Source organism: Lipotes vexillifer, unplaced genomic scaffold (assembly GCF_000442215.2).
Source record: "Lipotes vexillifer unplaced genomic scaffold, Lipotes_vexillifer_v1.1 scaffold779, whole genome shotgun sequence".
In the NCBI taxonomy this organism is placed as follows: domain Eukaryota; kingdom Metazoa; phylum Chordata; class Mammalia; order Artiodactyla; family Lipotidae; genus Lipotes; species Lipotes vexillifer.
The window spans coordinates 209,105-234,830 of NW_006788448.1; the positions used below are offsets into that span (position 1 = coordinate 209,105).

General features: G+C 38.6%; 1 protein-coding gene across 1 annotated transcript in view; it reads right to left on the bottom strand.

Moving 5' to 3' along the window:
• IQGAP2 (IQ motif containing GTPase activating protein 2) overlaps positions 1-25,726 on the bottom strand; it is a 293,348-nt gene that overhangs the window by 85,127 nt on the left and 182,495 nt on the right. The window contains 4 exon segments of the mRNA XM_007461600.1: positions 3,225-3,388; positions 10,868-10,992; positions 15,115-15,275; positions 18,325-18,488. Coding sequence (XP_007461662.1) covers positions 3,225-3,388; positions 10,868-10,992; positions 15,115-15,275; positions 18,325-18,488 — 614 coding nt within the window.

Genomic DNA, 25,726 nt, shown 5'->3' on the forward strand with positions numbered 1-25,726 from the left:
AATGACTATATTTCCTTTAGTTTAGAGATTAGACAGAAGGTGGAATATCAGTGGTTAAGGGCATGAAGGATTGTGAGATGAATTTTCAAGTCTGTAGAAAAGTGCATTGACCATATACTTTGTAGTGCCCATCAAAACAATAAAAAAACATGTTAAATGCCTATTTTTGAGTGTGCAGAGTTTCCTATTTCATTGGACTCAGATTAAAAAATGCAAAAATGCACATGAAGGCCATTTACAGTATCTGTGTGGTTATGTAAAGAGTAAAAATAAACACTAAAGCAAAGCAAGAAAAACTAATTAAGTAAGTTTCAGGATGCCCAAAACTTCAATGGAAGAAACTGACTTTCTGCAAACAAAGTCATAAACTGTAAGACAGTTTTACCTACAGAAAAAATACAACACTATTCACTTGTTAAAAGCCCACTTAATTTTTATGCAGTGAATATGCATGCAGGAAAAGAGAACTTTGGGGGTGTATAATTCATACACCTTCCAAAATTCTAAAGCAAAGCCTTCAATTTAAAAATAGCTCACATGTAGAGAATGGACTTGAGAACATGGGAATGGGGAAAGGTAAGCTGGGACGAAGTGAGAGAGAGGCATGGACATATATACACTACCAAATGTAAAATAGCTAGCTAGTGGGAAGCAGCCGCATAGCACAGAGAGATCAGCTCAGTGCTTTGTGACCACGTAGAGGGGTGGGATAAGGAGGGTGGGAGGGAGACGCAAGAGGGAGGAGATATGGGGATATATGTGTACGTATAGCTGATTCACTTTGTTATACAGCAGAGACTAACACAACATTGTAAAGCAATTATACTCCAAAAAAGATGTTAAAAAAACAAAACAGAACAAAACTAAACATAGCTGACAATTCACTGCCTCTAGTGAATACACCCAGAAAGTGTGTTCTCTGTTAAGTGTATGCCAACATGCCCGCTACTCAGCCTTTCCCCTCAAGAGATGGAAGGAATTTGGTGCCTACACAAGGTTATACTTGAAATACTGTTAACGAGGACCAAGAATTCTCACCAACTTACACCACTGTCCTCAATCTTTGATAAAACTGAGCATTCTATTAAGATGTTATCCATCGTGACTTTTAATGGCTGTATACTTTGGCACAAGCTTTACTTTATACTGACAATACCAATAATGTAATTTTCTTCTATTATTTTCCAAGGCTAGACCTTTGGAAAGCAAAGCACAGAAACAGCCCCATAAAAACAACTGAAAATTTCCAGGTATCACAACAGCAGAGGTTAAAAAGCAAATAGAGACCCCACCAAATAACAGAATCAGATTTTTTTCCAGGGAATGAGAATGGGCTGAGAAAACAAAGTTTCAAAATTAATGGGCAGAGAAAGACAAGTGTGTTTAAAAGCGGCAACTTAACCAAACCAGACTCATTGCTCACTGCAATGTTTTTAATCCCTTAATTATTGTCAATGTAGTTCACGCTCCTAATTTTATAGGCCAAAAGTGGTTTAATGCCTGAGCTCTAACTCAGATCCCTACGCTCATATTCCCTGTTCTAATTACACTATTAAAAAACTTCTTTCACACTTAGGAAGGATGGCCAACAGAGAGGAGGCACAGCATGGATACCAGTAAGGCTTCTGAGTGCCCTGGAGAGGTGCTGTGGAATTCCATCTTGACCTAGAGCCCTTAGACTGGGATACTCAGGAGGGGACCTCCACTGCTTGCCGATAAAAGGTTTGTGGAGTTAGTTTCACCTTAACGACAAACACCCATGTGGCTGTTGGCAGAGAGAAACCCAGGTCTGTCTCTATCCTGCACCCAGAAGATCCCAACTAGTGAACAGAGTAAAGTAAACCTGTGTCGAGTAAAGACCTTGTGACAAAGACATCACTCACCACCCACTGAACTGTGTGGCAGCCAGAAGTGCCCACAAAAATACTAGCTACATTATTTCAGCACTTTTTTGGGGTGACATGCTCCATGTCAAATGCTCTACACTTATACATACACACACTATAATCAATGTAACTATATGTTAATATGTAAAAATATAAATATTACTCATTTATTATATTATGTAATCATTTAAGCCTCACCATAATCCTATAAGGTAGGTACTATTATTCTCATTTTACACATGTGAAAACTGAAGCACAAAGACTTTTGGTGACTTGACTAAAATCTCTACCTAATTTGTGGCAAAGCCAAGGTTTGAATGGTGCCTGTCTCCAAAGCTACTACCTTTAGCTTTCAATGCTGTGTCACGTGCTACAGCCACAGCTACAGCAGTGGAAACAGCAGGGGGCAGCCCAGTCCTCCTTGCTGACAGGGTCCATTCGCCTCCCCAGGGGTTTGGGGACATGAGGTCAGGTTTGAGTCTCATTCTCCCAGTCACTGGCCTGGCATTCAAGCCACAAGTGGTTACGTCCCAGGTAGCATCAGGTGATAGGTCTTCCTCTCCACTAAGTTCTTCCAATAGTGGCTAGTATCTGTGGGATGTCTCACAACAACAGTACAAGCTCTGCCTCCAGATAAAGCCCTCTGCTCTTCAGTGGGACCTGGCCAGGTCAGTTTCCTCCTGTGCCTAGAACAAACCAAGCTGGTACCCATCTAGCCCTGCCATTACCTGCCTGCATCATCCTGCTTCCCACTCGCCAAACCAACTCTTCCTTACCCTTCAGGAGCAGCTCCTGTTCTATCTCCACACCAACCTACCTTAGGGCTACAGTTCACAGAAATCCCAACCATCTCTGAATCACTCTGGGCATTCCTCGTTTTGACATCTGGCCACATACCCACCTCTACTGCTATTTAACCATTCTATATGAGAATGCCCACTGTCTTAGTAACTTTGTAAGCATCTTGAGGATAAGGACAGAACATTCAAACAGTATCATGTGTTCCTCGGATCCCCCTTTCCCCTACCAGATGCCATATACTGCACCATGAATACAGTGTGTGCTCAGTAAATATCCAATAATTTGGACTGTGAACAAGAACTCACCCACAAGTGCATTTTTAGTGAAAGAGTACAAGCAGTCAGCAGCTCTGGAGCTAGTTTCCCCTTCATGTTTGACACCAGGAAAATAACAGCCCTATTAACTTGTAATCTGATCCATACATAGATAAGCAAATTATGAGCTTTAGGAAAAATGGGTAAAAAAAATCCTCCCTCTTGCCCCTCTGTCCCCAACCTCGTCTGTAAATTTGAAAGAAACACACCTACTAAGACTTACCATGAATTTCTGTGTTTTAGCCTGGTATAAAACATCCTGGTAGTGCTGGGCAGAGTCTGGGTCCACATCTTTAATCCTAGCAGTGGGTAACAGTAGACTATCTAAGGTTTTCAAAGGATCCCTTTCATCAATGGCTTCATTGATGTACCCTACAGCTACAACTCCTAGAAAATGAAGAAAAAAAGTTTCCTTTTAAGTCATAGTACATTATAAGTTTTCTCAAATCACCTACAGCAGAGATTGAGTTAGAAATGGGGTCTGAAGAAACCACACACACACACACACACACACACACACACACACACACACACACACACACACACACACAAACTGCAAGAGCTAATAAACGAGTACAGCTAAGGCTTACATAGTAGGTCAATGTACAGAAGTGAATTGTATCTTTCTATAGTTGTAATGTGCAATCTGAAAAGGAAGTTAAGGGACAATTCTGTAATAGACTCCAATTACAAATACATTACAATTACAAAAAGAATAAACACTTAGGAATAAATTTAATAAAACAGGGATGAGACACAGACACTGAAAATTATTAAACACCACTGGAAAAAAAGACCTAAATAAAGGGAAAAATCATCCCATGTTCATGGATCAAAAGACTTAATATTAATAAGATGGCAGTACTCCTCAAACTGATGTACAGAGTCAGTGTAACCCCTATCAAAATTCCAGCTGCCTTTTTTTTTTTTTTAAACAGAAATTGACCGGCTGATTCTAAAATTCACATGGAAATGCAAGGGATCAAGAAATAACCAATGCAATGTTGGAAAAAAAAAAAAGAGTTGGAGGACTCTTCCCAATTTCAAATTTACTACAAAGCTACAGTTAATATTGCATGGTACTGACATAAAGACAGACTTAAAGATTAATGGAATAGAATTTAGAGTTCAGAAATAAACCTTTACACGTATAGTCAATTGATTTTTAACCAAGGGTGCCAAGACAATGCAACAGGTAAATAACAGTCTTTATAACAAATGGCACAGACAACTGAATGTCCACTGCATAAGAATAAAGTTGGACTCCCTACATCACATCATACACAAAAAGTGACTCAATATGTATCATAAACCTACACATAAGAGCTTTAAAATATAACTTTTTGATCTTTCAGAAGAAATTTAAGAGTAAACCTTTGTGGTCGGCAACACTTTTTACCTGTGACCACCAAAAACATAAATAAAAAAAAAGAAACGAATACATGGGATGTTGTAAAAATTAAACCTTTAAGAGGTACAAACTATTATGTATAAAATAAGCTATAAGGATATATTGTACAACACAGGCAATATAGCCAATCTCATAAAGTAACTACAAACAGAATATAACCTTTAACAATTGTGAATCACTGTATTAAACATCTGTAACTTATACAATATCGTAAATCAACTACACTTCAAAAAAAAATTAAACCTTTTGGGTTTCTCTGGTGGTGCAGTGGTTAAGAATCTGTCTGCCAGTGCAGGGAACATGGGTTCGAGCCCTGATCCAGGAAGATCCCACATGCCACGAAGCAACTAAGCCCGTGCACCACAACTACTGAGCCTGTGCTCTAGAGCCCGTGAGCTACAACTACTGAGCCCGCGCGACGCAACTACTGAAGCCCGTGCGCCTAGAGCCCATGCTCCGCAACAAGAGAAGCCACAGCCATAAGCCCGGGCACCACAACAAAGAGTAGCCCCCGCTCGCTGCAGCTAGAGAAAAGCCCGCATGCAGCAACAAAGACCCAATGCAGCCAAAACTAAATAAAATAAATAAATAAAAAAAATTAAACCTTTTATGCTTCCAAGGACACCCTCAGAAAAAGTGAAGACAATCTATAGAATGGGAGGAAATACTTCCAAGTCCTATATCTGATTAAAAAAACCCCTTATATACCTGATATACAAGCATAATAACTATATAAGGAACTCTTAACAACAGAAAGAGAAAAAAAATTTAAAACAGGTAAAGGACTTGATCAGGTATTTCTTTAAAGAAGATATACAAATGGCTAATAAGCACATGAAAAGATGCTCAGTATCACTAGTTATCAGGAAAATGCAAATCTAAATCACAATGAAATACCACTTCATAACCACTAGGATGGCTATATTAAAAAAGACAATAACAAGTGTTGTGAAGATGGGGTGAAACTGGAACTCTCATACGTTGTTGGTGGGAATGGAAAACGGTAGTCACCTTGGTAAACAGGCAGTTCTTTAACATATTAAACATACAACTGCCACGTGATCCAGCAGTTCCACTCCTAGGTATATACTAAAGAGAACTGAAACCATATAGTCACACGAAAGCTTATACTTGGATCTTTACAGAAGCAATATTTATAATAGCTACAAAGTAGAAACTACCCAAATATCCATCAACTGATGACTGGATAAACAAAATATATATCCCTAGAATGGAATATTACTTGACCTAGAAAGAAATATGAAGTGTAATGATACATGATACAACATGGATGAACCTTGAAAACATTATGCTAAGAGAAAAAAGCCAGACACAAAAGGCACCATATTACATGACTCTATATGAAATATCCCAAATCGGAAAATCCAATGAAACAAAGTAGATGAGTGGTTGCCAGGGGGTGGGGGGGAGGGGGGAAAAGGGAGTGACTGCTAACGGGTATAAAGTTTCTTTTTGGGGTGATGAAGACGTTCTGAATTTAGATACTAGTGATGGTTGCACAATTTTTTAAATACATAAAAAACTACCATAAAAACATAATAAAAGTGTGAATTTTATGGTATATGAATTATATCTCAATAAAGCTGTTATAAAAAGGGGAGATCATCTGACATACAAGTAGCAGCAGAGATGCTCATTTCTAGTGTAACCCTCACTTGCGTAATAATGCCAAAGTACTGGATGATGGAACCATAGAGTAGCAGAGCTGGAAGAATTTAATGTAGAGGTGTACATAAAAGAAAACGGAAGTGCAAAGAGATTTGGATATGCACTCTATTATTCGGTTTACTCTACTTTACCACTCTGTAAAGAACGCCAAAGAGACAGTTCAAAACCAAACAATTCCCTATAGTGTTAGCAGAGTGACTTTCAAGGTCAGTATAGTCCAGTGCTGTCCAGCGGAATGTTCTGTGATGATGAAAATGTTCTGGGCCATCCAATATGGTAGCCAGTAGCCACATGCAGCTAATGAGCATTTAAAATGTGGCTAGTATGAGCCACTATGGAGAACAGTATGGAGGTTCCTTAAAAAACTACAAATAGAACTACCATATGACCCAGCAATCCCACTACTGGGCATGTACCCTGAGAAAACCATCATTCAAAAAGAGTCATGCACCACAGTGTTCACTGCAGCTCTATTTACAGTAGCCAGGACATGGAAGCAACCTAAGTGTCCACCGACAGATGAATGGATAAAGAAGATGTGGCACATATATACAATGGAATATTACTCAGCCATAAAAAGAAACGAAATTGAGTTATTTGTAGTGAGGTGGATGGACCTAGAGTCTGTCACACAGAGTGAAGGAGGTCAGAAAGAGGAAAACAAATACCGTATGCTAACACATATATATGGAATCTAAAAAAAAAAAGGGGTTCTGAAGAACACAGTGGCAGGACAGGAAGAAAAACGCAGACAGAGAATGGACTTGAGGACACGGGGAAGGGGAAGGGTAAGCTGGGATGAAGTGAGAGAGTGGCATGGACATATACACACTACCAAATATAAAATAGCTAGCTAGTGGGAAGCAGCCGCATAGCACAGGGAGATCAGCTCGGTGCTTTGTGTCCACCTAGAGGGGTGGGATAGGGAGGGTGGGAGGGAGACGCAAGAGGGAGGAGATATGGGGATATATGTATATGTATAGCTGATTCACTTTGTTATACAGCAGAAACTAACACACTATTGTAAAGCAATTATACTCCAATAAAGATGTTAAAAAAAATGTGGCTAGTATGACTGAAGAACTTCATTTTACATTTTATTTAATTTCAATTAGTTAAAATAGCCACATGTGGCTGTCAAGTGTAGGTTGGCTCCATAGAAATTAACAAAGTCATACATGTTTGGGGATATTTTTAAGGTTCAAGTGTGGATAATTAATGTCACAAATTCTCTAATGCGGGCTGCTAAAATTACATCTGGAACCCTAATTCATGGATGTACCAAAGGATGAATAAGCATATCCACCAGTTTAACCTTCTACTATCTCTACTACATACAGGATCTTAGGACATAGACTGTAAGGCCCAGGAATGAAAAGCACAGAAGCCAAGCCATGCAGTTGGAAAAGTTTTTGAAAGTCTAGTACAAGGGATCTATTTGGAGGCCACTTCTCAATACTACCTTATTCTCAAAAATAAACTATCATCCAGTCATAAAATACTATAGTGTATGTATGCATGGGTGCATTATTCATGGATATATGTACACATGTGTACACATACACACACATACATTCACATACTAACAGGGGCTCCGCTTCCCAAGTGAGTGCTCAGGGACAAGACTTAATAAAGAAACTAAACATTAATGAGAAGTAAGCTTAGAAAATAAACATACTTAAAGCCAGACATTATCTCATTTTGTCAGTTATTTTTCTTCAAAAACAATCAGAAGCCACCCTACAAATGTGATATGCTATGAAACAGAATACATACTTCTAATTTTTAAGAGGTATCTTCATTTTGACATTCAAATTAAAGTAGAATATTTAGCTAAGTATCTCCTGAATGAATGACCCCATCAAGACCATTGCTAAGAATGACAAAATCTGTAGGAGAAAAGGGACAATCTAAAATGTCTAGAAATTATTTCAGACTATAATACTCCATTATGGTGGAAGAGGCAGCAAAAATACTTCTCTAACACGCAAGTTAGGTTATCTCAAAACATTGGAAGAACCTGAGAAAGTCTAAGTACTACCCACATAAAAGGTATTATCATTTCATCCCGTAATATTTATACACTGGAGAGCACGGAATACTTATATCATTCTCTGGAAGTGACAGTTGACCCCTTATGTCAGTTGACCTCCTTGGGTTAACTGTTCTAAATATTTTTAAACATCCCATCCAAAAATGATCTTTCCAGAACTACATCTAGGAAAGAGAATGTGTGTTCCTAGCAGCTGATCACCTGGGAATGAGTGCATTCCAGCTGACTTGATTGAAATCACCTGCTTAAGTTTTTGGTGCTGTTTCTAAGAACACAAGCTGCTGATGTCATAGTAAATGACTTCATAGGAGCTGAAAAACCTTCCCATAAGTCCCCTGGGTCCATCTGCATCACTTCCTCTGTTTAGAAATAAAGAGAAAATCCCATTTGAGCAAAGATTGATGAGCCTCAGTTCATGGCCCACTGATTTAAATCATCATGTGATACTATAACATTCTAGTCCAAGGAGAGAGTGGGCATTCCCTTAGAGGTGTTGTATTTGAGACAGCAGATGAGGTAACTCACAAAGAATGGTACCTACCAAATTTAAAAAGCAAAAATTCACAGGAAGAAAACTTCCGTGTCTAAGTTACCTGGTTAAAATAATACTCCTCTAAGGCTCGACTGGGAAAAGTAAACCTTCCATTAAGAAATCAGCAAAGCATCCAAATCCGAGGAAATGCATTTAGCAGCTTCTCCATTTGATTCACCTTCCATGTTTATCATTTCCCATTAGCTACATACCTCATCCACACCACAATTCAGACATAGGATTAGATTCTGGAGTGTGTGGCAGGGGTGGGATGGGGAGTGTAATGCACTTTCAAGATGTCCATGGAAAGTTCTCAGCTCTTTCAGATGATTTAATTTCTATATTGTGCAATTCGGGCCTACTCGCAACGGTATATTTATTTTAATTTAGCTGTTAAAGCAATTACCTAAACAGATGATATCAAACTCAATAATTCAAGAACTTTCAACAAAAATACCCCATTTTGACAAAACAACAAACCAAAACAGAGAGAAGTTAAATCTTTTAAGTCCCCCAAATTCTAGAAAGGAAATATTAGCCTCTAAAATTACTATTCTGGTTATGGCATACACGCTTCACGCCGAGATGGTTAAAAGAAATGTGATAATGGCCGTGTGAAATGTCCCATGGAGAACAACTTAGTAGTAGTTACCTAGATAAATGCCGTACAAAACCAAAGAGATTTTTGCTTAAAAATATTCACCTACAGGGCTTCCCTGGTGGCGCAGTGCTTGAGGGTCCGCCTGCCGATGCAGGAGACGCGGGTTCGTGCCCCGTTTCGGGAGGATCCCACATGCCGCGGAGCGGCTGGGCCCGTGAGCCATGGCCACTGAGCCTGCGCGTCCGGAGCCTGTGCTCCGCAAATGGGAGAGGCCACAACAGTGAGAGGCCCGCATAACGCAAGGAAAAAAAAAAAAAAAAAAAAATTCACCTACAAAAGACCACTTTCTTTGAAAGTTATACACATGATACTGTTTTTCTTTTCCTGGTGAAAGCAAAGGCTCTCTCTGATAATCTGGGACAAGAAATGGCAAGTCCTTCCTCGTACCCCTCTGTCAATGTCAAGAATGAGAGTAAAACTGTACTTGTTCAGTACTGAGAATTAACGCACCTTCACCTGTATAAGCAGGACATACATAGATCACCAAAGCAAACCTGGATTGTGCGTGTTGTCACCAAGAATAAGGGAAAAGTTAGAAAACAAAGAGGGAACATGATTTTGTGTTTTGCCAACCCTTGAGTGGCATTAGCCAAAGCACCCAAACCATCGCTGGAGACTGAGAGTGTGGAGCTGGGGAGGATCAAGGAGGAGGCAGGATGGCAGGAGGCTGGGGACCTGAGCTTTGTGGGCGGACACACACACCAGTGTCGTCCCCCACGCCGCTCCCACCGATGATGTTGAACATCTGCTTAAATTAGTGCTTCCCTCGTAACTAACATCTGCCAAGAACTACCGGCTCCCAAGCCAACATGCCAGAAAAGAGCCAAGTGGGTGATGTGTCAGCCATCTGAGGCAGGGATCCCCAAATGCCTCACTGAAAGAAAATGCAGAGAGGCAGCAGAAAGTCGTGTGGTCACAAAGCAGCAATTATACTCATTGCCTAAGTTACAGAGCTCCCCATTCGTCACTCAGTTTTTGTAAGTAAGAGGCAGGACAGGGAAGCAAGCTGACATTCAAGAAAGCATGTCTCAGCGCACATCTTCTTGGACTGTCCAGTTTCATGCTCAGAGCTCCTAAGTTCTAGAAACACAGCAAATCACCATGATTTGAGATCATAAAACAACAGTTAGACTGTGTTGCAATTTCTTCTTAGGGCAGGAACATGTGTCATATTTCAGAAAAACGCCCATGTACATGAAAGGTCAAAATAAAGTTGAGTGCTTGCTTAAAAAGCTGAGTTATTTACAGCAGTCATCTTTCAAGTACCAACAAATAGAAAGATGCTAGGACTTGTATTTATGTACTTTTATTCTATCCTTTTATGTCTTATGTTTGCTTTGTAATGTTTATAACATGTTGGGACAGTAGTACAAAAATAACATTTACATATAAATACATACAGACTTGTTAGGGGAGAGTGTTCTCACAGGGCTCCAGAGCAGCCCGGATGTAGAGGACCGTTTTGTCCAGCTACCTTATTCTCCTACTATAACTAGAGAAGGAAACTGTTCCATACTTACGGTCATTTTCTTCTTGAATTTCAATATTAACCATATCAATACAATTCTGGATTTCATTCCAGCTTAAGCTATCTTGCCCTTGGGATAAGGCCTCCAGTTTAATGGAGAGTAGTGCATTTGCATAACTGTAGAAGAGAAAACAAGCATGATACTAATCAGAGACATTCATTCTTTGTTCATGTTATGCATCTTAAATTGGACGTGCATCTTAAGTTTGACACATGTGGCTCAATGTGATGTTATGAGGTTAGACCAACAGGATAAAGGCAAGTAAAATTGTCTTGTGCAGCTTTGTCAACATACACCAAGCTCACTTAGACTAAGGGTGTTTTTTTCCCCTTAAAAATACTTTTAGGTAACAATGCTTTTTAATGAAAGTTCCTCAAATTCCAATCTTGCACTTAACTCAAGCAAAAAACCCTCAACGTTCTTAACTCTGTGAAATTACTTGCTTTTTTTAGTAACTATTTTTCCTTCCCTTTGTATGTCTTGGTTCTGCTTAGTCTCCAGATGAGTATTATGGGATAAAATTCGGAATTACCATGGTTCCTAATCTTCCCATCAAGGGTCCCTTTTTTTTTTTTTTTTCTCGTTCATTCCCCAAATCCAAGCCTTGAGAGGCCTTTTTTTTTTTTTTTTTTTTTAACTGTAACCCTAACACAGCTGGGTTACCTTGTGGCCTAATACTTCCAGTGACAAATCAAATCAAAAGCAAATGCTGTTCCAGAAACCTTGCTGAATAACACACATCTTCACTGCCTGTTTTCTTGAAGAGATGGTGCCTCAGTTGACCCAGAACATCCTAGTTTCCTCTTCACCTGCCCGTTCCTCAGGCTTCAGCAGCCCCTCACCACCTCTCTCCTGGGTCCACTCACCGCCATTACATTCTCTCCCCTCATTCTGATCCCTGACCCTCCTCACTCTGTGCAGCCCTCTGGAAAATAAGAGTTTGGTCAACACTCTGATTATTTTTCCTGTCTTGAGAAATTTTAGGAAAAAAAGATGATCCACCTTGACATATTACTAAGAAACTTTCATCTCTCAATCATCAATTCCCCCATTTAAAAACTACAGAACCAATGTTACAACCATAAGCTAACATGAGTGAGCTATTCCAGCCCGAAGTATAGAAACTCAGTAGTTTAATTTGCTTGTGCATCTTTACACCAGGGAAATAAAGAGCAATCCTCTATGTACATACTGATTCACTCTGCAGTATGACTTATGAATAGAACCTACGGATTTGCTAACAGTAGAGGTTCCAAGAAGTAAGATCACATTGAGCCTATAATTCTTTTCTCATTGCGACAGATTTTCTCAAAGTTCTGCCTGCTCCAAGATGACACTGAGGTGTCTTCTACTGAGTGTAGCTTGGGAGAGAAGAACATCATTCAGAATGGGAAGTGGGGGAGACGATTCATTCTCTGTGCCTGAACAAGGCATCACCCAACACAGGCTTGAAATTGTTTCAGTGTCCTGTGTGAGATTTTCATCTTATCAAGAGTTATAAACCTAAGAAAATACTCTTCTATACTTACTAGTAGCAATATATACTAAATAATACTGACCACAATGACAATATGGATAAATGGCAACTTGCACTCGCTATCATCCCTTGTAGATGGGGACCATTCGATAAGAAAGTGCAAAATCCTTACAGGCATTTCACGTCTGACATTTAATGATGACCCAATGGGAATAAAATGAAAAAGCTTACGGATGAACACAGAAAGAAAAACAAAACCCACAATCACCCATCATTTCTTCAGAAATGAACAAATACTAGCCAAAGGGAAAAATTTTATGAAATTTTCATAAATTTCCATAGGCAGATGCAGAGTAGGTGTTTTTGTTGTGTGTGTTTGTTTTTGTGCTGCCCGGCCAGGAAGAGTCAAACTTAGATATTTTTGGCTCCAAGGTTACGTTCCTTTAACCACATCATGCTGGTTCTCAGAACAGATGACATTAGCTGGGGTGGGAGAAACATGCAAATAGTTCACGGAAGCACCCTCTATGGCAGGAAGGGCTTGGAAGCTCCAGCGCTGTGCCAGGCGGAGATGGGTGATAGGCACCGCGTTCCTGGTGGTGAGAGAAGCATGCATAGGAGCAGATAAGCCAGAATGAACAGAGTGTTCAGATCCATCTTGGCTGAAGTGTAAAATACAAGGAGGGGTGTAGCTGGAGCAAAGGGCAGAACACCACGTTGAGGGTTAATTCAGACAAGAACAGAGAACAATCCAATAGAGGAGCATTATAAACAGAGCTACATTTTAGAACAATTAATCTGGGAACAGTGCATGCCTAGAACCAATGCCAACCCTACGTCACTCTTGTGAGAACTGGACAAAACAACCTTTCTGGGAAAACACAGCCCCAAGGGTAGAAGCCATGGTAAACTGGTAGAGACTTGGTAAGAACTCATCCAGGTGGCCCTGCCCAGCACCCGTGTACTATGAGGAAGTTGTACAACCATAAGGGAGAGGCCCAGTGTTCCTTAAACCTGAACACCTGCCAACTTGGGCTTCCGAGAACTGGGTTAAAAGCTGACATGGAAATTGAAATGTTGAGGCTGTGAAAAATCACTTGGGGCCATTGGAATGTTCAATACAAGAACCAAAGGGGGCCCTGGAATCTCATGTCGGTATTGGGTCACCCAGGTGACCCAGAAAGTGCTTAAATGAAATTTTTAAAAGATTATTTAAACAAACACAAATTTTAAAAGTGTTTCATACAGAATACTTGCACTCTGAAGCTGTATCTGTGGCCCCAGCTGAAAACCACGGGTATAAAACTGGTTCTCAAATGGGGTTTGGGACTATTTCCTTAATGGGTTATTTGTAAATTGGGATGGGGGGAAGAGAGGATTTTTGATAATCAAAATGGGTGATTTGGAGGGAGGGGGGGTGCTGTCATTTAGAGGGAAGTGGCCAGGGATGCTCCATATGTGTCTTGATAATTATTTTATCAACAAGCCTCATTAGACTATTAGGCTTCATAAGGGAGTGACCAACTCTGCTGTCTCTAGCACTGAGAGAGCAGCAAAGCCTAGTTACATAAGAATGAACGAGAAGAGAAAAGACAGGGTAAGACCAATTTGGAGGTTATTACAAAAGCAAAGGTAAAATGTCTAAATGAGATGGTTGCTGGGAAAGGGAAACATTATGCAGAGGTATTGTGCACACATATTGGCTACTGTCAGGGAGAAAAGTGAGCAGGCTATTCACAGCACAAGGGTGCCTCACAGAGGGTCAGAGGAAAACTCAAGTTAACTCGAGTTTCTAAGCTTGGAGGAGAGGATGGTGCCATTAATATAAACAGCGGAGGTAGAAATAAATTACCTTGGAAATAAACTGAGGAGTTAGTTATAGGACCAGGTGGTCAAATTTAAGTAGTGTAAGAGCATCAGTTTTTCCAAGATGACTAAAAACAATGAAAAGCCACTGTTCTACTTTGGGGCCATTCTCTACATAGACAAGTGGTCAAACACCATTTAAAAAAAAAGTCTAACAAGTCTTTTTAATTTTTCCTGTACAACTGTACGTGACCCAAGAGAATTACCTATTTCAGCAGTTCCAGAACCGATAGCTTGACAACAGTGCTTTTGTCAAGATCTGTGCAGACATCTCCCCCTGGTGGTCACAAGAATCCAAGGTGGAAATTCACTCATTTTAACTTGGGCTTTTGTCTTAATCTCTAATGGGCTCCTTCTTCCCGCCCCTTAATTTTCTCTCTAGATCTGCTATAGTGTTTTACAATTCTATCAACAATACTACCCAGTAGTTTATTTCAGGAACATGAAATAAAAGACACTAAGTTGAGATCGTTACCCACTGCCGTGATCCACTGTGGTCTCAGGATTCCTTTGGTTTAATCGTCAAAAGAATGTAGAGACTGGACTTGAGGACATGGGCAGGGGGATTTTCTACATTCTGTCGTTTCCAAAAGAAGCCCAAGGGAAGGTATGCTTTCAACATGTATTTTTTTGCCTATGAAATAATTTTTGCTAATGACAAAGACAGTCAGTAACTGCCATAGGATCCTCCTTAGACTCTTTGCTCCTCTAAAAGGAATACTGTGAAGTAGGATTTGAATATTAGGACTCTCAGAACAAAGTAGACTGGCTTTCAAGAAAATAAGCATGGGTATATGGATTGTTTCAGGAAGGAACAAATCCTTCAAATTGGTAGAACAAATCTACCAAACACATATTTCTGCACTGAAAGGAGTTTTGGAAAATGTTCCCTTACCGTTCCACGTATGTCTCGTCCAGATTGTTGAAGCCCATTGTTGGGCTTCTGAGTTGATTCTGCACGGACACAAGATCATTGCTCTCCAAGGCCTGGTTTAGTAAAGCTACAGCAGATAGCATTTCCACTGCAATCAAGAGCTCCTCATGGGCCAAGTAGTTCTGTTGGAAAACATATGGCAGTATAAGATCCCCAAATCTACACAGCCCGTGTATGTGATGGGGGTTCAGAATGTACACTTCAAAGAATAAAGAAAAGTCAAAGATTGTGAGCACCCAGGACAAACAGGGCTCCCTGGCCACCTATCTTTCATTGGCTGTAAAGAACACGTCAATGGCTTCTGGGTTTTCCTGAGATGATCATTTTGGGGCACTGATTGCACTAATTACAATCCTCAGTTATGATTCCACAAACATCTGCATTGCCATAGCTGATTCCTACTCGCAGCTATTATATCGGCTGCTAACAGGCTCAATCTTACCAAATAATGAAGCCACAGATTAGATAACGTTGTTACTGTCTGCAAGCGCAAGGTTAAGATATTAGTATAGCTAATGATTTTCAGTTTGAACTGAGGGTAAGGAAAAGGGGAGAATTTCACCTAAAGATGATAACCCCAGAAAAGTAAATTAAAGTCTTTAAGCCAAGAATATTGATTCTAATTCCAAAAAAAGTTAGTCTAAGTCACATTTTTATAAATGGGTAGAAATTTTTAAACATACCCTAAGGTCTAGATATTTGAAGACATGTGAGGTAAATCTTAGTGAAAAGCAAGTAAGGATTGGGCTTACTTAAAAAGTTCATCTCAGATTACAGACCACTTTCCCCCTTCAATGTTGTCTTCCTTTTAACCATTTTATACTGACTTGGCCCAACTTCAAAAGGGTTATTTCTTCCATCATACTGAGGGAACATAAAGGGAGCATGAAAACAAATTTTTAAAAACGCTGCTACCTATCTTTACATTTAGAATATTATATATTTCATATATATAATATAATGTTTATATTAAAATGCATTATAGCTGATTCTCCACAGAAATCTCTCAGCAAATTGATTTTAGACTAACAAAGCATAATTCCAAAGCAAATGGGAAGAAGTGTTTTTATAGGGAACATGTAAATTTTATCCAAATACCTTACATTAACTATGACTTTAACATATAAGGAAGGTATCAAATCACAGGTAAAGAGCAGGATGGAATCATTTGAGATTCACCACAACTATCTAAAGTGGTACACAGCCAAAAAGATAAGGACAAATAAAGAAAAAAGGGATGAATGTAGAGTGTAAGTAGGCTTGGGCTTCAAAGCTAGAGAAACAGGGACAATAATATCAAGAGAACCTACGTGCAGCTTAAGAAAATAACTTATTTTTCTTTTACTACAAAATACAGTTGACCGCTGAGCAACACCAGGGTTAGGAGTGCTGAACCTCCACGTAGTTCAAAATCTGCGTATAATTGATCCTCCATATACCTGTCCCTCTGTATCTGAGGTACTGCATCCCTGGATTCAACCAACTGCATATCATTTGGTAATATAGTACTTACTATTGAAAAATATCCACATATAATGTGGTATGTGCAGTTCATACAGGTTTAAGGGTCAACTCTAGTATCTTTCTATTTATAGAATCATATCTTAATAAGCAAGGATAAGAAAACAAACCCTACTACCCAAGCCCTTTAGTGACATACACTTCATTAATTTTTTTAAAATAAAGAATGCCACTTGTTTTTTTTTTAATTTTAATTTTTTTGGCTGCATTGGGTCTTCGTTGTTGCACGCGGGCTTTCTCTAGTTGCGGTGAGCAGGGGTTACTCTTTGTTGCAATGTGCGGGCTTCTCATTGCAGTGGCTTCTCTTATTGTGGATCGTGGGCTCTAGGCGCACAGGCTTCAGTAGTTGCAGCATGTGAGCTCAGTAGGTGTGGCACGTGTGCCCTAGAGCACATGGGCTTCAGTAGTTGAGGCATGTGGGCTCAGTAGTTGTGGCTCATGAGCTCTAGAGTGCAGGCTCAGTAGCTGTGGCACACGGACTTGGTTGCTCCGCGGCATGTGGGATCTTCCCGGACCAGGGATTGAACCTGTGTCTCCTGCACTGGCAGGCGGATTCTTAACCACTAAACCACCAGGGAAGCCCCTACTTTTATTAATTTTTAATTCATGCAAACATTTATAGAGATTTTCATTTTTTAATTATTTTTCTTTTCTTATCATAAAAAGCAAGATAATGCTGTATATTTCAATCTCATTTTTTCCACTTAACAGTAGGGTGTGCAATCTGTTATTAGTTAAACGTGGTTTATCTTCTATATAGATATAGAAGATATCTGTAGTCTCTTCTCAGTACTATAGATAATACTGTGAAGCATGCCAGTATACTTGTGAATTGCCTGTTTATGCTTTTGGCCTCCTCCTCTTTTGTTTTTTTTGGTGGAGCAGTACTGTTTTTGCTTTTCAGATTCATTGTCCTTCCATGTTTCCTTAGAAGTTTAATTTTTAAATTATTTTTTACACTTAACCCTTTCATACCGGCAATTTATTCTGTTATGTGTAGTGAGGTAATGTTTTCTTTCCCACATGGTTAAATACTTCTAAAGGTTTCATTTTTTCCCCCATGTCTTTGAAATATTAGCTCTTTCATATATGAAATTCTTGGTGCTGCTTCTAGTACTGTTCGTTCCGTTGCATTGTTTGGCTTAATCCTGTACTAGTGCATATGCTCCTATTTACTGTGACCTTATATGATTATTACTGCTTAATACTATTAGCATTGCAAGGAGCACACAATGACAAAAATCAAAGCCATGGTGCTAATGTTCTTGGTTGCAGATTTCTAGAAATGCAGATTCAGAGCTTATTTTTCTATATCAAAAAACATTAGATATTTAAAAATATTTCAATATAGTTATTAACTTATCCCAAGTTCTTCAAAAATCACACAGAGAATGAGAACAACTAGTTTTCAATGTGTATTTGTGTAGAGCCCTGCCTGCATTTCCCACCTATGCTCTCAGATTCTTTAAGGAGATGAAAAGCAGGAGTTAAAGAGGAAGGTGGCCGTGGAATTGGTACAGGGAGGCCAATGAGACCAGGGATTGGTACAAATTAAAGACACTACACTCCCACTCACCTTTCCTCAACAGCACTCCTCATTGCTAGGACTCAGAATTAACATCTCCGTACCGGGAGTCTCCTCTGACTTACCACAGCGTTCTGTTTCTGGAGGTTGAAAAGTTCATTCTGATACATTGCACCAGCAAAGGGATAAACAGTGGGCAGCTGGGCCTCTGGTTTCTGCAGTGCAAGCAGGGTGTATTCAGGGTCACCTTCCCGAATAACAGCGTTGATGTGGTCCACTGCAGCCAGCCCTGAGGGTCAGAGTGACATTCTGTCAGAACCTGTGCCTTTCCCACTGCAGCCTGACCCAACCAGCCCATATATCCAAGGATTAGAACCTAAGTAGTTACTTTCCATGAACTCTGAAAAGTTGTCGCTGAATGGTAAGCAAAGCCTTGGAAATGGTAGCTTGTAATTGGAAGTCACTCTAATCCGTGCAGCGAGTCCCTAAAAGAACCTCAGCATTGATAGAGCTGGAGTTATGAGGTCATTCCTGCCTAGCATGACTTCCCTACAAAATCCTTCCTTTCAGGACCAGCTTTGGAAGCATCTCTCCATGAAGCCTTCACAGTGCTCCAGTTCCTGAGGACTTCACACTTTGGGAATTGCCACAGTATTTAGAGCTGGGCCATGTGCATCCTGCAGGCATTGCTCTTTACGGCTCCTTGTGTGTAAGCATTGCCTCCCCAAGGAGACTAAAGACATGTGAAGACCAGAGAAGCAAGGACTTGCCCTATGGCTCTATCCTCCCTCTGAATCAGCACCATGGGAAACCCACAGGAGGCACTCGGACACACTGCTGCTTGATATGGAATGGTTATTAGTTCTCCAAATACGCTCTCATCTTTTGTGTTCTGTAAAGTGTGATTCTTAGGGAAAAATAATTTCAGATATGTTTTAAAAAATATTACAACCAGAATTCATATGATTACATAATTCTGTGTTAGCACGGTAGTCCCATGTGTTAGTACGGTTCTAAGAACCGCAGTGGATGCCTGAAACCATGGACAGTACCAAACCATTTATGTACTGTTTTTTTTCTGTATATACACACCTGTGATAAAGTTTAATTTATAAGTTAGGTAAAGTAAAAAGACTAACAATAACTAATAATAAAAAGAATTATAATAACATAAGTGGTCTCTCAAAATATCTTTTTTTATTGAGGTATAGTTGTCTTACAATATCATATTATTTATAGGTGTACAACATAGTGATTCAATATTTTTACAGATTATATACCATACAAAGTTATTATAATATTATTAACTATATTCCCTGTGCTGTACATTACATTCTTATGACTTCTTTGTTTTATACTGGTAGTTTGTACCTCTTAGTCCCCTTTAGTAAACTATTTCTCCCATCCCATCCACCTCCCTTCTGGCAACAACTAGTTTGCTCTCTGTGTCTATGATTTTGTTTCTGTTTTATTTATTCATTTGTTTTGTTTTTTAGATTCCACACATACATGAAAACACACAGTATTTGTCTTTTTCTGTATGACTTATTTCACTTAGCATAATACACTCCAGGTCCACCATGTTGTCACAAATGGCAAGATTTCATTCTTTTTTTTATGGCTGAGTAATATTCTATTGTATATATATACACCACATCTTTATCCACTCATTTGTTGATGGATACTTAGGTTGCTTCCATGTCTTGGCTATTTAAAATACTACTACAATAACATTGGGGTATATGTATCTTTTTGAATTAGTGTTTTCATTTTCTTTGTATAAATATCCAGGAGTGCAATTGTGTAGGTTCCATTTTTAATTCTTTGAGGAAACTCCATATTGTTTTCCATAGCAGCTGTGCCAAGTTATATTTACCAACAGTGCACAGGGTTCCCTTTTCCCCACATCCTCACCACAACTTGTTATTTCTTGTTTTTTGATGATAGCCATTCTGACAGATGTGAGTTGATCCCTGATCATGGTTTTGATCTGCATTTCCCTTTTCATTAGTAATGCTGAGTATCTTTTCATGTACCTGTTGGTATCTGTACGTCTTCTCTGTAAAATGTCTATTCAGGTCCTCTGCCCATTTTTAAATTAGATTGTTGTTTTCTGAGACTGAGTTGTATGAGTTCGTTATGTATTTTGGTATTATCCTTTTACTGGTCATATCATTTGCAACTATATTCTCCCATTCAGTAGAATGCCATTTCGTTTTGTTAATGGTTTCCCTTCCTGTGCCAAAGCTTTTAGTTTGATATGGTTCCATTTGTTTATTTTTGCTTTTGTTTCCCTTGTCTCAGGGGATAGATCCAAAAAAATATTGTCAAGACCAATGTCAAAGAGCATACTGCCTATGTTTTTTTCTAGAAGTTTCATGGTTTCAGGTCTTACATTTAAGTTTTCATCAATTTTGAATTTATTTTTGTATAAGGCATGAGAAAATGGCCTGGTTTCATCCTTTGACATGTAGCTGTCCGGTTTTCCCAACATCACTGTCTTTCTCTGTTGTATATTCTTGCCTCCTTTGTCATAGATTAATTGACCATATGTATATGGGTTTATTTCTGGGTTTTCTATTCTGTCCCACTGATCTGTGTGTCTGTTTTTGTGCCAATACTGTACTGTTTTGATTATTATAGTACTAGAGTTTGAAGCCAGGGAGGATGACACAGCTTTGTTGTTTTTCTCAAGATTGCTTTGGCAATTTGGGGTCAAACAAACTTTAGTATTAGTATTATTTTTTCTAGTTCAGTGAAAAATGCCACAGGTATTCTGTTAGGGATTGCACTGAATCTGTAGATTGCTTTGGGTAGAATGGACATTTTAACAATATTAATTCTTCCAATTCATGAGAATGAAATATATTCCCATTTATTTGTGCATTATTTCTTTCATTAATGTCTTCTAGTTTACAGAGTACAGGTCTTTCACCTCCTTGGTTCAATTTATTCCTAGGTGTTAGATTTTTTTGATACAACTGTAAATTGTTTTCTTGTTTTCTCTTCCTGATGGTTCATTATTAGTGCATAGAAATGCAACAGATTCTGTATATTAATGTTGTATCCTGCAACTTTACTGAATTCATGTATTAGTTCTAATGGTTTTTTGGTGGAGTCTTTAGAGTATTATATATGTAGAATCATTTCACCTTCAAATAGTGACAGTTTTACTTCTCCCCTTCCAATTTGGATGTCTTTTATTTCTTTTTCTTATCCGGTGTTGTGGCTAGGGCTTCCAATACCATGTTGAATAAAAGTGGTGAGATGGGCATCCTTGTCTCGTTCCTGATCTTAGAGGAAAAGCTTTCAGCTTTTTGGCACTGAGTATGATGTTAGCTGTGGGTTTGTCGTAAATGGCCTTTATTATGTTGAGGTATGTTCCCTCCCCACCCATTTTGTTGAGAGATTTTGTCAAATGCTTTTTCTGCATATCATCATGTGATTTTTAGCCTTCGTTTTGATAATATGGTATATGATGTTGATTGGTTTGTGCATATTGAACCATCCTCACATCCCTGGAATAAACTCCACTTGATCATCATGTATGATCCTTTTAATGTACTGATGAATTCAGTTTGCTAATATTTTGTTGAGGGTTTTTGCATCTATGTTCATCAGGAATACTGACCTGTAATCTTCTCTTTTTTTGCAGTGTCTTTGTCACGTTTTGGTATCAGAGTAATGCTGCCCTCATAGAATGAATTTGTAGTGTTTCCTCCTCTTCAATTTTTTGGAATAATTTGAGAAGGACAGGTATTAACTCTTCTTTAAATGTTCAGTAGAATTCACCTGTGAAGCTGTCTGATCCTGGACTTTTGTTTGTTGGGAGTTTTTGTTTTTGTTTTTTTTTAAATTACTGACTCAATTGCATTACTAGTGATCAGTCTGTTCAGTTTTTCTTCCTAATTCAGTCTTGGAAGATTTTATGTTTCTAGGAATTTATACATTTCTTCTGGGTTGTCCACTTTGGCTTATAATTCTTTGTAGTATTCTCTTATGATTCTTTGTATATCTGTGATATTGGTTGTAACTTCTCTTTTACTTCTAATTTTATTGATTTGGGTCTTTTTTTCTTGATTGAGTCTAAGGGTTTAAAAATTTTGTTTATCTTTTGAAAAAAACAGTTCTTAGTTTCACTGATCTTTTCTACTGTTTTTTTTTTGTTTTGTTTTGTTTTGGTCTCTATTTCATTTATTTCTACTCTGATCGTTGTTATTTCTTTCCTTCTACTAACTTTGGGTTTTATTCTTCTTTTTCTAATTCCTTTAGAATTAGAATTAGAATTAGAATTCCTTAGGTTGTTAATTAGAGATTTTTCTTCTTTCTCGAAATAGGCCTGTATTCCTATATACTTCCCTCTTAGATCTGCTTTTGCTATGACCCATAAATTTTGGCAAGTTGTATTTCTATTTGCATTCACCTCAAGCTATTTTTTGATTTCCTTACTGGCCCATTGGTTTTTTTAGTAGCATGTTGTTTAATCTCCCTGTGTTTGTGTGTTTTTTCTAGTTTTATACCATTATGGTCAGAAAAGATGCTTGATATAATTTCTATCCTCTTAAATTTGCTGAGACTTGCTTTGTGGCCTAGCATGTGATCTGCCCTGGAGAATGTTTTCTGTGCACTTGAAAAGAATGCATATTCTGCAGTTTGGGGAGAGAATGTTCTGTAGGTATCTATTAAGTCCATCTGGTCTAATGAGTCATTTAAGGCCACTGTTTCCTTATTGATTTTTGGTCTAGATGTTCTGTCCATTGATGTATGTAGGGTGCTAAAGTTTCCTACTATTATTGTATTATTGTCAATTTATCTCTTTATGTCTGTTAATATTTGCTTTATATATTTAGATGCTCCTATGTTAGATGTATATATGTTTAAATATTACATCCTCCTCTTGGACTGACCTCTTTATCATTATGTAACGTCCTTCCTTATCTCTTGTTATAATCTTTGTTTTAAAGTCTATTTTGTTTTATATTTGGCAGGGTATATATGTACATGCCACTCTCACTTTGTCCCAGATTACCGTTCCCCCTCCCCGTGTGGATAGGGAGGGTGGGAGGGAGGGAGACAAAAGAGGGAAGAGATATTGGGATGTGTGTACATGTATAGCTGATACACTTTGTTATAAAGCAGAAACTAACACACCAGTGTAAAGCAATGATACTCCAATAAAGATGTAAAAGAAAGAAAGAAAGTCTATTTTGTCTGATATGTGTATTGCTACCCCTGCTTTTTTTTGCCATTTCCATTTGCATGGAATATCTTTTTCCTTCCCTTCACCTACAGTCTCTGTTGTCTTTATCTCTGAAGTGAGTCTCTTATAGGCAGCAAATAGATGGGGATTTTTTTTTTTTAAATCAATTCAGCCACCTTATGTCTTTTGATTGGGGCATTTAGTTCATTTACATTTAAAGTGATTATAGATAGGTATGTACTTATTGCCATTTTGTTATTTGTTTTCTGGTGGTTTTTGTAGTTCTTCTCTATTCTTTTCTTTTAAACTCTGTGGTTTGATGATTTTGTTTAGTGTTATGTTTGGGTTCCTTTCTCTTCTTTCCCTTTTTTTTAATCTTTTTTTTTTTTTGGTTTGTGGTTACTATGAAGTTTACATACATATAGATCTCAACGTATCTCTAGCTCTAGTCATTTAAATTCAAATACATTGTAAAAGCTCTACATGTTTTACTCCCCCTCCACATTTTGTTTTTGATGTCATATTTTACAACTTTTTGTGTATCCCTTAATAACTTATTGTAGTTATAGTTGATTTTATGACTTTTGCCTTTTAACCCTCAACTAGCGTTTTAAGTGGTTGATCCACTGCCTTTACCATATACAGTTGTCCCTTGGTATCCATGCGAGAAGGTTCCAGGGCCTGCCGTGGATACAGAAATCTGCAGACACTCAAGTCCCATAGTCAGCCCTCTGTGTCCACAGATCCACATCTTTGCATTCAACCAACCTCAGATCATGTAGTACTGAATGTACTTATTGAAAAAAAAATTCATGTATAAGTGGACCCACACAGTTTAAACCTGTGTTGTTCAAGGGTCAAATGTATTTGCCTTTACTAGTGAGATTTTTCCCTTCATGTATTTTCTTATTACTTGCTATTGCCTTTGTTTGGTTTTGTTTTTTCTTTGTTTTGGTAAAGAAGATCCTTTAACATTTCTTGTGAGTTTAGTGGTGATGACCTCTTTTAGTTTTTGCTTATTGGGGAAATTCTTTCTCTCTCCTTCATTTCTGAAAGATAACTTTGCCTGGTACAGTATTCTTGGTTGTAGGTTTTTGTTTGTTTTGTTTTTGTTTATGTTTTTCCTTTCAGCAGTTTAAATACATCATGCAACTCCATTCTGGCCTGCAAAGTTTCTGCTGAAGTATCAGCTGGTAGCCTCATGGAGGTTCCCTCAAATGTGACTCTTTGTTTTCCCCTGTTGCCTTTAAAATTCTCTATCTTTAAATTTTGCCATTTTAATTATGACATGTTTTGGTGTGGATCTCTTTGGGTTCATTTTGTTTGGGACTCTCTGTGCTTCTTGGACCTGGATATGTTTCTTTTCCCAGGTTATGGAAGTTTTCAGCCATTATTTCATCAAACACATTTCCCCTTTCTTTCTCTTCTTCTAAACCCCTATAATGCTAATGTTAGTACACTTGATGTTGTCCCAAAGGTCCCCTAAACAATTCCTATTTTTAAAAACTTTGTCTTATGGATATTCTGATTGGGTGATTTCCACTCTTCTGTCTTCCAGGATGTTTATGTGTTCTTCTGTATCACCTAATCTGCTGTTGATTCCCTTTAATGTATTTTTCATTTCAGTAATTATATTCTTCAGCTTGATTGGTTCTTTTTATATTTTCTAATTCTTTGTTGAAGCTTCACTGTGTTCCTCTATTTTTCTCCAAAGTTCAGTGAGCATTTTAATGACTGTTACTTTGAACTGTTTATCATAAAAGTTGCTTATGTCCACTTCATTAGTTACTTATGTCCACTTCAAACCACCCTGGAAGTTTTACCTTGTTCTTTCATTTGGAACATTTTCCTCATTTTCTTTGACTTTCTGTGTTTGTCTCTATGAATTAGGCAAAACAGGTACCTCTCCTGGTCTTCAAGGTGTGCCCTTATGTAGGAGTGCTTCTATGCAGTCTGTATATGTTGAAGCCAGAGTCAGATTGGGGGGCATGCTGGTGCAGCCTTGGTAGGCTGGACAGAACACCAGGCACTTTTCAATATGCTGTTTCTGTGCTGGCATAGAACCCTTTAAGTATGTGCATGAACCCTTTAAGAGCACGTCTGGGTTTCCAACAGCCCTCTGGCTCTCCTGGTAGTAAGCCTCACTGGTTTTCAAAAAGCAGTTAAGTAGGCTCAACTTCCTGGTGCTGGTCCCCAAGGCTGGAGTGCCCAATGTGGGGCTTGAAGCCCTTGCTCATTAGGGAGGACCTCCATGTTTGTGACCTTCCTTTCCATCTGTGGGTCACACACTGGGGGTACGGGTGTGGACTAGATCACTTCTCTTTCCC